The sequence below is a fragment of the Babylonia areolata genome, chromosome 18 (genome assembly GCF_041734735.1).
Source record: "Babylonia areolata isolate BAREFJ2019XMU chromosome 18, ASM4173473v1, whole genome shotgun sequence".
Classification (NCBI taxonomy): domain Eukaryota; kingdom Metazoa; phylum Mollusca; class Gastropoda; order Neogastropoda; family Buccinidae; genus Babylonia; species Babylonia areolata.
Genome location: NC_134893.1, coordinates 21,511,129 through 21,526,836, shown reverse-complemented (window position 1 = coordinate 21,526,836; position 15,708 = coordinate 21,511,129). Strand labels below are relative to the sequence as shown.

Sequence of the window (15,708 nt, the reverse complement as noted above, 5' to 3'; positions counted from 1 at the left end):
ATTGTATGCACTACTTCTGTAGATTATTATTTGAAAAGATGTTCATGTGGGGACCTACAATAAACAACCAACTGGACTATTTAACACATAGCTAGCTAACGTTCATAAAGAACAGTTTGAAATATATAACTTTTTTCCAAAAAATGTTAACATTTGGAACTGGTAACACGTGTTCCGTAATTTCTGGAGGCAAAAAAGATTTCATTACTAAACAGCGGGTAAAAACGTGCTCTACCGTTAAACATCCCTTGCAAATGCATTCAATATTTTCACAATATTTTATGTATGGGGCATTTAGTAATAACCTAAATGCTATGCTCTTAGCAGCCCTGCCAGTTCTTTTAGCCTTTAATAAGGCAGAAGTGTTAAGTGATAGACGAGGGAGAGCAAGAGAAAGGATGACTGGTTGGTGATGAAGGAAGAGGGAGGAAGGAGGGAGAGAGAGGAAGAGGAGAGAGTAGTAATGAGAGGGGGGGGGGGGTGAGAGAGAGAGGAAGGGAACGGAATGGGAGTGGTAGGGGGTTGATGTGGTGGTGGAGGGGGCGGGGGGGGGAGGAGAAGGAGAGAGAGAGGAAGGTGAGGGATTTGTTCGATTGTGAGTTCGCTGTGACTGACCTTTTATTGACTCACTTGTGTAAACAAAGTGAGTCTATGTTTTAACCCGGTGTTCGGTTGTCTGTGTGTGTGTGTGTGTGTGTGTGTGTCCGTGTGCCTGTGTGTCCGTGGTAAACTTTAACATTGACATTTTCTCTGCAAATACTTTGTCAGCTGACACCAAATTTGGCATAAAAATAGGAAAAATGCAGTTCTTTCCAGTCATCTTCTTTAAAATAATATTGCACCTGTAGGATGGGCACCAAAAAAATTAAAAATAATGAAGGCCTAATTATAAGCAAACTGCATTTACTGTTATATTTATATTTTTTTGTATTCTCTAAACTTGGCACTTTGACCTCTTATTCTGACACAACAACAAGAGGAGTCATTATTATCATTTTTTTGTTCAAACAGGAACTTCTTTTGCTAAGCATGGAATTTTTTTTTTTTTTTTTTTTTTTTTTTTTTTTTTTTTTGCAAACGTTTTTGGTGCAGATAGTAAAAAAAAAGGGAAATTACTCTGTAATTAATGCTAGGGGACTTAATTTATCACAAGTGAGTCTTGAAGGCCTTGCCTCTCTTGTTTATTGTTATCTTGACTTGCAGGTCTTCCTTTGATACCGGTGATCGTTGTCCTGGCCATTGACACGGACCTGTACCACGGAGGGGATCAGTAGTAAGTTGACTGTGCCGATAGTCAGGACACTCACATATACACGCACACAGACACGTCTCGCGCACACAGACGCGCGCGCGTGCGCACACACACACACACACACACACACACACACACACACACACACACACACACCTCTACTTTCTTCCGTATAAAACTTGATGCGCTGAAGATAAAGTATAGTAAAAAAAATGTTACATGCATCTGTGGTAAGCAGTTCAGCTTGCATCATTGTTTGTTTCACTGCCAGCAGTTACGTACCTTCTTGCCCAAGTATTTCAAAGAGAATAATAATTCTGCAGATGATTTTTGTAAAGTTATTTCGAACTTTCACAGGCATTAGTTCATAGCCCTATTTCTACATTCCTTTAATGCGCTTCAGAATTGTGTTAATGGTTTCTGATTATTATAATTATTATTATTGAATTGTTACTGTTAAATGTAATTGCATGTTAGTTATACCACCTTCCTCCCCCATCCCCCCCCCCCCCCTTTTTTTTTAACGTCTAATATAACTGATAGTGAAAAGACGCTAAACTAAAGAACGAACACACACACACACACACACACACACACACACACACACACACTGCACCCGAACAACAACAACAAGCAACAAACGACACAGCGTACTGTTCCTGACCACTGCTTGCTTTTCTTCTCACTGTTTCATTATATATTCACTATAAGGTGCATACACACATTGAGTGTGAGGAGGTGGAGAGCGTGGAGGTAGGGAGTTTGAAAAAGACCAGAAAAAAACAAACAAAACATTTTGCAGAGTATTTTGCAGAAACAAAGGGAAGTCATGTTGGATGGTGGAGTCGTAAGTCATATTACCAATAAACAGAATCATGATAGTTACTAATCTTTTTCGTCTTTTCCCCTGACTGTGTGAAAAATCATGGCACAGCAGTGAACAAGACCTGATCACCAGATTCCCCCAGGCCTTTATATGATGATGGTGATGATGATTTTTTTTTTTTTTTTTTTTTTTAATCATTTATGTTTTTTCTCAAGGCCTGACTAAGCGCGTTGGATTACGCTGCTGGTCAGGTATCTGCTTGGCAGATGTGGTGTAGCATATATGGATTTGTCCGAACGCAGTGACGCCTCCTTGAGTTACTGATACTGATACTGTCGGCTGTGTGTCAAAGGCTGAGTCTCTGCAAACTGACTTTCCCGTTTATTTCGGAATGTTATCTGTCCTCTCCCTCCCTCAACTTTTACAGACTGATGTATGACTTAGAGTTGAATCAACAAGGTGAGTGCTGTATGGTCAGTGGTTTCTCCACTGGGATGGGGCTTCGTTTACTTTTACTACAGCTTCGTCTTTTGTGAAGGATTATGACACTCAAACGTCGAGGCACCTGCTCTAGGTGCTGTAACTTTGAGGGCTAGTTGGCCTTTGGGAACTAGCCCAACGCCGACTGTCCTAAAACCCTCTTGGCCGACAGAGTGGGGGATTAACTTGGGCTAGACACTTTCCACGATAATCAAACTAATCACCGGATAGCCGGGACAGCTGCTGCCTCCTCTGCTGTTTTAATAGTCCTAGTCGGACACGGCTGACTGTCACACAATGCACAATTTTGATTTCAGCACAGTACACATGCATTCAGTTGCTGGATGTCGTTGACGCCGACCAACAGCAAAGTGAGAGCTTTGTGATCTTAATGGTTTGTCCACTGCAATGGGAAATCAATTTACAACTTAGTCTTTTTGTGAAGGACAGTGACTCTTAAACAAGAAGGCAATATAACCCAGACTGTTAGTACTCCAGTCTTGGGGCTAGCTGGCCTTTGGTGATCATTCCAACGCCGGCTGTCTTGAAGCCCTCTGGGCCGAGAGAGTGAGGATGTAACTTGGGCAAGACACTCCTCACAATAATTAGATTCTAGCCCAGACAGTCGGGGCAGCATTTACCGACTGACTATCATACATGACTTTAGCACAATACACGTTCACTCGCAGTTGCTGGATGTCGCTGACGCCTTTCTACTATGCGTTCCTGGCCCCTGTCGCCGTCATCATCCTCGTCAACATCGTCGTCTACATCATGGTGGTGGTCAACATCTGCCTGAGGCGAAACATCGGCGGCAGCAGCAGCAAGAACAGCTCACGTGCCGTCGGCATCCGGGCGTCTGTGGCCTGCTTCGTAGTTCTGGGTGAGTGGGAAGGGGCGCAGAGTGAATTAATAGACAGTGTAAGAAAGGAGAGAGAGAGTGATATATATATATATATATATATAGAGAGAGAGAGAGAGAGAGAGAGAGATCTGAGTGAGTGTAGCCTTCTTCGTAGTTCTGGGTGAGTGGGAAGGGGCGCAGAGTGTATTAATAGACGGTGTAAGAAAGAAGAGAGAGAGATAGGTAGGTAGATAGATAGATAGATAGAGAGAGAGAGAGAGAGAGAGAGAGATCTGGTTGAATGTAGCCTTCTTCGTAGTTCTGTGTGAGTGGGAAGGGACGCAGAGTGAATTAACAGACGATGAAATAAAGGAAATAGGGAGGTGGGGAGAGAAGAGAGAGATGGAGAGAGAGAGAGGGAGGGACGTGTCATGGACATCTGGACGATTGTGGCCTCGTTCGTAGTTCTATGTTATTAGTGGGAAGGGGAGTAGAATAGATATATAAAAAAAAAGGCGATGAAAGAAAGGAAACAGAAAGAGAGAGAGGGACGTATCGTGTGCACCTGGAAGCCTTCGTGGTTGTGAGTGAGTGGGACTGGATATAGAATAGATTGAATTGAAGGTGAAAGAAAAGAGAGAGGGGTTGGTGAGTAGGCGGAGGACAGGAAAGAGAGAGAGAGAGAAGACAAGACAAGACAAATTCTTTATTTTCGAGGATAATAGATAAGCACTGGCGCGCTTTTTCTTCATCCAGTCCCCGCCCTGAAACAGGGTCCACACTACACAATACTACATTATATATGTCATTGCATGCACTACACAATGCCACTTAAAGTCAAAGAATGCGAATATTATACTACATAAAGGCATAAGCATGGTAAAAATAACACACACACATACACACACACGCGCGCACACATACGCGCGCACACACACACACACACACACACACACACACACACACACACACACACACACACACACACACACACACACACACACACACACACACACACACAAAAGCACAAGCATGGTATTAATAGTCGACATAAAAAAATAAGAAACAAAACAAAACAAAAACAAAAACAAAAAAAAACAGAGCACACATACACACGCTCTCTCTCTCACGCACACGCACACTTACACACACACAAGCATACATTGTGTATGTTAAAAGATACTATACTAATGTGAATATAAAACAGTAAGTCTACTATTATTAATGGGAAGGGGCGTATATATATATATATATGCGATGAAGGAAAGGGAACAGAGAGAAAGAGAGAGAGAGAGAGTATAGGATGGTGTGAATAAAGTGAAGCGGTTGCGTGAGAAAAGGAAAACAAACAGGGACACATTGTGGAAAACTACAATTACCTGAGAGGGCCATACATAGATAATTATGTGTGGAGTGATGGCCTAGAGGTAACGCGTCCGCCTAGGAAGCGAGAGAATCTGAGCGCGCTGGTTCGAATCACGGCTCAGCCGCCGATATTTTCTCCCCCTCCACTAGACCTTGAGTGGTGGTCTGGACAATAGTCATTCGGATGAGACGATAAACCGAGGTCCCGTGTGCAGCATGCACTTAGCGCACGTAAAAGAACCCACGGCAACAAAAATGTTGTTCCTGGCAAAATTCTGTAGAAAAATCCACTGCGATAGGAAAAACAAATAAAACTGCACGCAGGAAAAAATACCAAAAAAAAAAAAGGGTGGTGCTGTAGTGTAGCGACGCGCTCTCCCTGGGGAGAGCAGCCCGAATTTCACACAGAGAAATCTGTTGTAATAAAAAGAAATACAAATACATTGCGGAGAGGAAGAGTAAAGTACCAGTCACCCGGAACCAGTACATCTCCCACAAATGTCTTGTTCTGTATTCCATGGCTTATCCCTTGCACCTCTTTGTTGTATTTCTTTCTTCCTTTGCTTTGATTACTTTCATTGCATTATGATAGATGATTATTGCATCTGATTATTTTTTCTCATGTATCTAGATTAATTTCGTATGTGAAATATATGTATTTCGAGGGAGTTAAAAGTTCTGTTTGTTTTCTGCATTGTCCCATTCTCTTGGTTTACCCGATCTGAAATGAGTGCATTGTCCCTTTCTCTCTCTGGTTCCCCAGGTCTGAAATGAGTGCATTGTCCCTTTCTCTCTCTGGTTCGCCAGGTCTGAAATGAGTGAATTGTCCCTTTCTCTCTCTGGTTCGCCAGGTCTGAAATGAGTGCATTGTCCCTTTCTCTCTGCAGTTCGCCAGGTCTGAAATGAGTGCATTGTCCCTTTCTCTCTCTGGTTCGCCAGGTCTGAAATGAGTGCATTGTCCCTTTCTCTCTCTGGTTCGCCAGGTCTGAAATGAGTGCATTGTCCCTTTCTCTCTCTGGTTCGCCAGGTCTGAAATGAGTGCATTGTCCCTTTCTCTCTCTGGTTCGCCAGGTCTGAAATGAGTGCATTGTCCCTTTCTCTCTCTGGTTCGCCAGGTCTGAAATGAGTGAATTGTCCCTTTCTCTCTGCAGTTCGCCAGGTCTGAAATGAGTGCATTGTCCCTTTCTCTCTCTGGTTTGCCAGGTCTGAAATGAGCGCATTGTCCCTTTCTTTCTGCAGTTCCCCAGGTCTGAAATGAGTGCATTGTCCCTTTCTCTCTCTGGTTCGCCAGGTCTGAAATGAGTGCATTGTCCTTTCTCTCTCTGGTTCGCCAGGTCTGAAATGAGTGCATTGTCCCTTTCTCTCTCTGGTTCCCCAGGTCTGAAATGAGTGCATTGTCCCTTTCTCTCTGCAGTTCCCCAGGTCTGAAATGAGTGCATTGTCCCTTTCTCTCTGCAGTTCGCCAGGTCTGAAATGAGTGCATTGTCCCTTTCTCTCTGCAGTTTGCCAGGTCTGAAATGAGTGCATTGTCCCATTTTCTTGGTTTACCCGATCTGAAATGAGTACATTGTCCCTTTCTTTCTCTCTCTCTAGTCCGCCAGGTCTGAAGTGAGTGCATTGTCCCTTTCTCTCTCTCTCTCTCTCTCTCTCTCTCTCTCTCTCTCTCTCTCTCTCTAGTTCACCAGGTCTGAAATGAGTGCATTGTCCCTTTCTCTCTCCCTCTCTCTCTAGTTCACCAGGTCTGAAATGAGCACATTGTCCCTTTCTTTCTCTCTCTCTAGTCCGCCAGGTCTAAAGTGAGTGCATTGTCCCTTTCTCTCTCTCTCTCTCTCTCTCTCTCTCTCTCTCTCTCTCTCTCTAGTTCACCAGGTCTGAAATGAGTACATTGTCCCTTTCTTTCTCTTTCTCTAGTCCGCCAGGTCTGAAGTGAGTGCATTGTCCCTTTCTCTCTCCCTCTCTAGAGTTCACCAAGTCTGAAGTGAGTGCATTGTCCCTTTCTCTCTCTCTCTCTCTAGTTCACCAGGTCTGAAATGAGTGCATTGTCCCATGCTCTTGGTTTACCCGATCTGAAATAAGTACATTGCCCTTTTCTCTCTGCAGTTCGCCAGGTCTGAAATGAGTGCAATGTCCTTTTTTTTCTCTCTAGTTCGCCAGGCCTGAAATAAGTAAATTGTCCCTTTCTCTCTCTAGTTTGCTAGGACTGAAATGAGTGCATTGCCCCTTTGTCTCTCGATTTCTCTCTAATTCGCCAGGTCTGAAATGAGTGAATTGTCCCATCCTCTCTCTGGTTTGCAATGTATGAGCTGAATGTATTATCTCTGTCTAGTTTGTCAGGTCTGAAATGAGTGCACTTTTCCCTTTTTATCTCTGGTTTGCAAGGTCTGCGTCCCGTGCATTGTACCATAGTCTTGCAAGGTCGGAACTGAGTGCATTCTGTCCCCCCCCCTCTCTCTCTCTCTCTCTCTCTCTCTAGTTTTGTGTGTGTTCTGATGATAAGTAAATATCGATAAATTACATAACAACACAACAGAATGGGTGGCTGAGTTTGGTTATATTATTCCCTTTTTCTTTTTTTCTTTTCTAAGTGTTTATTTAATTTGTTTAAATTTGAGGAACTTTGAAAAAGAATGTGAGAGGGTATGTGAGAGGTACTACTGGATCGAGCAGAATGTGTTCTGCTATTCTTGTGTTAAACAAAAATAACCCGTCCCCCCCTTGTCAATAGACCCTTGCAGGTAATGACAATAAAGTGTCAAATTCTCTCTCTCTCTCTCTCTCTCTCTCTCTCTCTCTCTCTCTCTCTCTCTCTCTCTCTTGGTGTGTATGTGTGTGTGTGTGTGCGTGTGTGTGTGTGTGTGTGTGTGTGTGTGTGCGCGTGTGTGCGTGTGTGTGTGTTACTCACTTCCGTTCCGTACAGATGTGAGCGATGTTGTGTCTCTCAGTTTGACGCTGTGTTATACTCGTACATTATACATGTATTAAGTATTCAGTATAACTACATTTATATGCGTACATGTTTGTGTGTCTCTTAGAACAACGGCAGATGTGTAAGTCGGCCAAAGTGCTAATATCTTCACCGTTGGAAAATAAAGATTCATTCATTCATTCATTCATTCATTCATTTATTCATTCTCTCTCTCTTCTCTCTCTGTGGTCCGCCAGGTCTGAGCTGGCTGTTCGCCTTCTTCGCCATCGAGGATGCCCGGGTGGTGTTCCAGTACCTGTTCACCATCACCGCCTCCCTGCAGGGCTTCCTCATCTTCCTCATCTTCACGGCCAGAGACCCCGCCGTCAGAGCCTTCTGGAGGCACGCCTGCTGCGGTGGGAGCAAGGGCGACAGGTCAGGTTTAGGTTTTGTCCTCCTCGTGCGAGGACAACTGCTTAGGTATAGATGTTCAACAGCAAGAACAACAACAACAAACATGAAAAAAACGCTAATTGATTTCACGAAAAGCTTATTGACTCCACGGATAGTCTGACCCCTGTCCCTCGCCTCTTTAATCAGTGGTACAAAAGTCAAAAGAGCAAGTGGATACAGGTATCTTGGAATGAAAAACTGATAATAAACGTATTGTTTTACACACAAAACACCATTTCTATCTACAAGAGATGTCAGTTTCACATCTGGCTGTTTTAGAAACTCAGATATATCCTGGTCAGTCCTCAAACTTTCCAGGATTTTTACCGTTGCTTTCTCTTTAAACTGCATTATAAATGTGAAGAACAAGAACATACTGAGCAAAAGTGAAAATCTGTCCAGCAAGACAGAGTCACACAAGTACCTCTGAACGATCTGCACAAGCGTTGAAACAAAAATCCACGTACAGTATTAGCGATGACAGCCATATTCTTTCAAGATGCCGAGAAACAACTTACCTTCTTGCAAACATTTCGATTCCTCAAACTCTTAGAACCCAGTCAGTTCAATTCTTAAATGACTAATCAATCATAATTTTGAACAGTCTTCGTACCCAAATTTACCAATAATTGACTAACATTAGTATTTGTATATGCGTATTTGTGTGTGCATGCATCTATGTGTACATTCCATATTCTGTATAAAAATACAACTTAATTTTTTTTTGCCAATTACATGTATTTATTTCATCCTACTATGTAGTTATATGTCTGTTCTCTTACTGTGTTTATTGTGTGGGAGTTTTAAAGTCAACATTTTTTTTTTCAATGTATCTTATGTATTCGTACTGAATGATTGGTGATTCCCGCATACTTCGTACACCACAACTTAATTTCTCCTACTGGAGAAGACAACAAAAACGTAATCTGTGTTCTGCAGGTCTTCAATCAGCAACAGCCACGTGAACGGCAAGGGGAAGGGTAAGGCAGCCAGGGAGCTCAAATCCAACGACCTACCGATGAGCAGCTCTGAGCAATCGGCTGGTGTGTCGAGTGAAAGTCAGACGTACAGAAATAACACCACAACGATCTACTCCCAGCTGTCATCGTCCCGCTCTTCGGAGAATGGTGGTGGTGGTGGTGGTGGTGGTGGTGATGGATACGATAACCTGATGTATGAATAGGGTTGGTGTGGGTGTTAGGTTTTGTCTCTTTTAAAGGTTCAAAGGCTCAAATTCATTCTTAATCCGAGAAACCCGATTTGGGTACATGAAGACACAATGGAAAAAAAACCCAGGCCCACATCCTCGAAACGTGCAATCGGGCGAAGAAGAAGAGAGTGAAAATAAGAGAAAGGGAAGTGGAGGGGGGTGGGGGAACACACAGTGGAACCCTAGGAAAAGAAAACCTGCAGGGCCCACATGCACACACGCAAATAAACAATCAGCAATAAGAGTATGGGTTAGGTGTGGGAAGAGGGTGTTGTTATTGTTGGGGTGTGTGTGTGTGTGTGTGTGTGTGTGTGTTGAGACAGGTGATTGTGGTTGAGATGGGTATTGTTGTTAGTGTGTATATATATATATATATATATATATATATATATATATATAGAGAGAGAGAGAGAGAGAGAGAGAGAGAGAGAGAGAGAGAGAGAGAAATTAGACTGATAGATAAATAGATAGAAAGATATCGATATGTTTAATATATTTGTGTGAGTGTGGTGAGGTGTGTCTTGTGGGTGTGGGTTGTTCGTGCTGTGATTGTGTCTGCGTTGTTTGGTGTCGTGTGTGCGTGAGCGTGCTCGCGTGCGTTTGTGTGTGTGTGTGTGTGTGTGTGTGTGTGTGTGTGTGTGTGTGTGTGTTATGAATATTTTTCTTTCAAAAAAGGACTACAATCCACGCCACCCCCCACGTAAACTTCCTTGCTGTGTACATTAATTTGCAAATTACATGATTTGGGGAAACATGTGGAACTGATCTTCCATTTGACAGTTTCAAATTACCCGGTTCAGTAGATAATAAAAGGTCATGACATGCTCATTAATAAAACGTGTTAATGTTGAGATAATTGCCACATCTTTTGCGTGAAATCCTTTTGTTTGACATGCTGATGGGCTGCAGTATAATGGATCAGTCCACACTCTTAGACGCCCCCTCCAAATAGATGTCGATTAAGTTTTCTGGGATAAAAGTTTGCATTGGTGCTTTTGTGTAGCGGCACCTGCAATGCTTTTCATTACCCCGGTGTGTTGTCAATATCTCATGGGACATGTTTCCCTCTTACACTTTTTATCGATGACGATAATATCGTAAATTGTTGTCACAGTATTGTCGCCCTAATAATTTATCTACTTCAATGAAATCAATGTAAATATATTTTTCGAAACATAAATTTCGCAGGTTATTTTGAAAGCTCGGTTATGTAAGAAACCAAACCGTTCTTGTGCGGGCGGACTGCGTGTGTCACGAAGCAGCAAAGAAACAAGAACTTGAAAAGACTGAAGGGAGGCGATTCTGACTACCCATACTCATTAGTGTACCTGAGTGGACTGGTTTCCCTTTGGCGTTGAGATTCGCGTTTTGAAAGTAATTAAGTGTGCCATTATACGAGAAAAAAAAAGAGAAATATTTTTGTATCTTACTAAAGCAGATATTAATAAACAAATCGAAAAAAAGATGTCATTACACAGCCGCGAACTGTTGGAATCTTTGATATTCGTATAATAATGATTACGTTCTGTTGACTGAAGTACTTGAGAAGCAACAAGTGCACAGATATATATACATATATATTGTGAGTGTGTGACTGTGTTCCCTTCATTACATTTTTATGATGATGATGGTCCGTTGATTAGTATTATAATTATCATTAGTAGTAGCAGTAGTAGTAGTTGTAGTAGTAGTGGTAGTAGTAGTATTTACTATTGTTATTATTGTTGTGTCTTATCGTTACTGTTTTTGTTGTCACAAGGACAGATTGGAAGACTAGGCAATGCCTAAAAACTTTATCCTTGAGTAATAAAGTTTTTGAATCTTGAATCTTGAATCTCTGTCTATCTATCTGTCTGTCTGTCTGTCTCTCTTCCTTTCTTAGTCCCCTCCACCTTGCTCTCCCCCCCCCCCCAATCCGCACCCTCCCCCCGCCCCTCCCCTCCACCTCAACCGCCCCCCTTTTCATTCGAATATACAGAAATGTCAATATCTAATTAATAATAACAATTATCATTAAGATAGAAATGATAATAATCCAAATGATGATAATAATATCATTTATTTTCAGTCTAATATCATCATCTTAGATGAACAGACTATAAATAAATAAACGAAAAAAATTGTATTGCATTGCATTGCATTGTATTACTTTTTTGTCGCAATACATTTCTCTGTGTGAAATTCGGGCTGCTTTCCACACGAAGAGCGTGTCATCACAGTGCAGCGCCACCCCAGACCCCAGACCCCATTTCTTTTCCCCGTTTTGTCTGCCTGAAAGTATATTTAATTTACTAACAAAGTTATTTTCTTTCTATCGATATTATCCAGGAGCAACCCTTCTGTTGCCGTGGGTTCTTTTACATGCGCTGAGTGCATGCTCTACACGAGGCCTCGGGTTATCGCTTCATCTGAAAGACTAGCACCCAGACCACTCTCTCTCTCTCTCTTTCTCTCTCTCTCTCTCTCTCTCTATCTCTCTTTGTCTCTGTCTCTCTCTGCACTACGGTAAACTTCTCACCCATGTAGGCTAAGGAGTGTGTGTGTGTGTGTGTGTTTGTGTGTGCTTGAGCAGAGAGAGAGGGGGGGGGACTGAATGGATGAAACAAGAATGGCCAACAGGCGAAAAAGAACAAAAAGTGAGAGGCCATTGAGCGTTTAGGGTGACCGAAGCCGATCCGTTTAAAATAAAAATATATAATAATGAAAAAAGCGGCCACGCATATTAGAACCAAACCGCGGGTAGACACACACACACACACAAAAAAAAAAAAAAAAAAAAATAAGGATAGGGATTTACTGGAAAGATTACGATGTCTTGTTCACTGATCAAATGCATCGTTATCTGTGGAAGTTTCAAGCTGAGCTGATCTGATATAAAGTGAATGAATATGGCAATAAGCAGTGACCATCCCCCCTAATTCGCATTAACAATAATAGCACAGTCATGACCCAAGATAACTCTTGACAAATATGTGATGGGAGGAGTTTCATTCATTCGTCGCCTGTTGAAAAATGTGCATGTCATAAAATGTGAATCGTTGTCGTTTTCTTGTTGTCTTTTTTTTTTTTTTTTTTTTTTTTTTTTTTTTTTTGTTTTTTTGGGGGGTTTTTTTTTGTTTTGTTTTGTTTTTTCTTTTTCAGGGGAAGCAATTATACATGTACCATAAGCGTTACTCCGAACCAGAGTTTTCTCCCATCAACCGTTAATAGGCGAAATAGAAGTACTTGAAGTAGGCAGTGTGTGCTGCTGCCTTAGTGTGTGTTGCTGTTGCTAAGTAGGGTGAACTGTTTAGTGTGTGTGCTGTATTGTAAAGTAAACACTCTATAAAAACCACTCCATGTGGCCCTGCTATTGATGTGAGGAGAGAATGAGTGAGTGCATCATTAGTCGATCCTATATCCCCCCTGCATAACTCCCCTCTCTCTTGGAATCGAACCAACACACTTTGGAGAACACAGTTTTTACATATGTTTTATTTGTGTCAGATCTACACACTGCACGCTGGTGTATGTTTTATTTGTGTCAGATTTATACACTACACGCTGATGTATGTTTTATTTGTGTCATATCTACACACTACACGCTGATGTATGTTTTATTTGTGTCAGATCTACACACTACACGCTGATGTATGTTTTATTTGTGTCAGATCTACACACTACACGCTGATGTATGTTTTATTTGTGTCAGATCTACACACTACACACTGATGTATGTTTTATTTGTGTTCTACACTCTGCGGCATTATTCGTGTTCTACACACTTTTTTTTTATCGTTCAGCTGTTGTAAATGATACGACTGGCATGTTTACTCAAGAAATGTCTGTTGTTAAGATGATTTTTTTTATGAATGTATCAAAGTTGATTTGTTATGTAACCTACCCATGTCTCTGTTTCTTTGAGGTAATAAAGTAAGCTTATCCTGCAGTGACCAGTCTCTGAATGTTGTTGCTTGTGTGTGTGTGTGTGTGTGTGTGTGTGTGTGTGTGTGTGTGTGTGTGTGTGTGTGTGTGTGTGTGTGTGTGTGTGTGTGTGTGTGTGTGTGTGTGTGTGCGTGCGTGTGTGTGTGTGTGAGTAAATAAAATGAAATAAAAACTCTGGAATCCTCCTCTCATTTGACCTGCCGCCTGTGTGCGTGTGTGTGTGTGTGTGTGTGTGTGTGTGTGTGTGTCTGTCTGTCTGTGTGTCTATGTCTGTGTCTGTGTGTGTGTGTGTGTTCACGAGCGTAACTACACAGACATACACACACACACACACACACACACACACACACACACACAGAGGCGGCAGGATGGATGCTGTAGAAGAGAAGAGGATAAGTCTGAGACAGGATGAGGGAGCGTTGCGAAAGAGGGAGACCGGAAGGGAATGAGAGAGACGGAGAGAGAGAGGAGACGGAGAGAGAGAGAGAGTGAGGAGACGGAGAGAGAGAGAGAGACGAAGAGGAGACGGAGAGAGAGAGGAGACAGAGAGACGGAGAGAGAGAGAGAGAGAGGGAGAGAGGAGAGAGAGAGGAGACAGAGAGACGGAGTGAGCGAGAGAGAGAGAGGGAGAGAGAGGAGACGGAGAGAGAGAGAGACAACACAGAGAGAGAGAGGAGAGAGGGAGAACGAGAGCGGTAGGAGACAGAGCGAGAGAGACAGGAGACAGAGAGACGGAGAAAGCGAGAGAGAGAGAGGAGACAGAGAGAGAGAGAGAGAGAGAGAGAGAGAGAGAGAGACAGCAACACAGAGAGAGAGAGGAGAGAGGGAGAACGAGAGCGGTAGGGGACAGAGAGAGCGAGAGAGAGAGGAGACAGAGAGACGGAAAGAAGAGAGAGAGGCGAGAGAGAGAGACACACAGAGCGAGAGAGGTACGAGAGAGAGAGAGCGAGAGAGAGACAGGAGACGGAGAGAGAGAAAGACGGCGAGACGAGAGAGAGAGAGAGCGAAAGAGAGAGAGGAGACGGAGAGAGAGAGAAACAGAGAAACGGGGAGAGAGAGGAGAGAGAGAGAGAACGAGAGAGGTAGGAGACACAGAGAGATAGAGAGACAGGAGACACAGAGACGGAGAGAGAGAGACGGAGAGAAGAGAGAGAGGCGAGAGAGACAGAGAGACAGGAGACACAGAGACGGAGAGAGAGAGGAGACAGAGAGAGAGACGGAGAGAACAGAGAGCGAGCGAGAGAAAGAGGAGACAGAGAGACAGAGAGAGAAAGAGAGAGACGAACGAACGAACGTTTTTATTCAGCAAAATAAAGGCCGTGGACCCCCACGAAGGAGATGGAGTGAACATACATTTCACTTCCATGTTGTCTAACGTTTTTCAGGATAATCTGGAACAGGAAGCGTTTAACTATTAGATTATTAAATTTAGCAATGCTTACACAAAAAAGTACAGTTAACTACAAACCACACTGCGGATTTTGAATGCCCTATACAGATAGATAGCGAAGTATTTTACAATGGGTTCCTCTGTTAATGGCATAATGCAGGGAAAGCCGAAACAGAGATGAATGATCATAATAATATTCTGTGGAAATAACTGCTGCCTAAGATCATTCACGGCACGGCAACATCACACAAAATGAAAGTCATTTTCTTCGGCGCATCTGCACAAAGAACAAATATTATCATGATCATTAGATATAGCGATAACGATAACGATGACGATAGAGATCGGATCACTCAAATCTAAACATTGTTATAATATATTTTTAATGCCTATCCATTTTCATTGATATGCAAATCGGAACAGAAATCATAGACATGAATTGCCTATAAAACATGAATCGATCTGTCTTGAACATGGCATGACCATACTTGCCATCTACAATCAATTAATCTAGTTCGAAATGTTCGAATAAACCCATTTATATCTCCTACCCCCTGCTGCAACCACACGAAACCAAACCCTATTTCGAATAACTTCATTCTTACTTTTGACACCCAGTTTGTTTTGCCCCTATCATCCAAATCATATAACTTATTGTATGCTTTTCTTTGCAAAGTAAAATCTTCCATTTGTGTTATTTTTAACCAGTAAGAGAGAGAGAGAGAAAGAGACAGAGAGACAGAGACAGAGAGAGAACGAACGAACGAACGAACGAAATTGTTTTAATGAACTTTGGCCATGGACCACAATTCAAAACCAGGGGACTGGGGGTGGGCATGGGAAGGGGTATTATAACACTTGAATAGATGAGACAATATCATAACATTCATGGACTTGACATTGATTCTACTTAATTAGGTCTGAGTATATGATTTCTCCTTTTGATCGCATGGAAAATAAATTTTGATACATGGAAATTTCTCTGCTTGTTGTTTGATCGGAGAAGTGAACTAAGATACATGTTTAAACAGTCTTGAAGAAATTTTGTCCGTAAATCAT

The 15,708-nt window shown here is 42.3% G+C and overlaps 1 protein-coding gene across 3 annotated transcripts in view; it reads left to right on the top strand.

The window, feature by feature from the left end:
- The window catches only part of LOC143292561 (uncharacterized), a 65,875-nt gene extending 53,851 nt beyond the window's left edge, over positions 1 to 12,024 (top strand). For all 3 annotated transcript variants that reach the window (XM_076602974.1, XM_076602975.1, XM_076602976.1), the window contains 4 exons: positions 1,204 to 1,273; positions 3,248 to 3,441; positions 7,930 to 8,107; positions 9,065 to 12,024. In XM_076602974.1, coding sequence (XP_076459089.1) covers positions 1,204 to 1,273; positions 3,248 to 3,441; positions 7,930 to 8,107; positions 9,065 to 9,308 — 686 coding nt within the window. In that variant the 3' untranslated portion in view covers positions 9,309 to 12,024. The remainder of the gene's footprint in view (positions 1 to 1,203; positions 1,274 to 3,247; positions 3,442 to 7,929; positions 8,108 to 9,064) is intronic.
- The last annotated feature ends 3,684 nt before the right edge of the window (positions 12,025 to 15,708 follow it).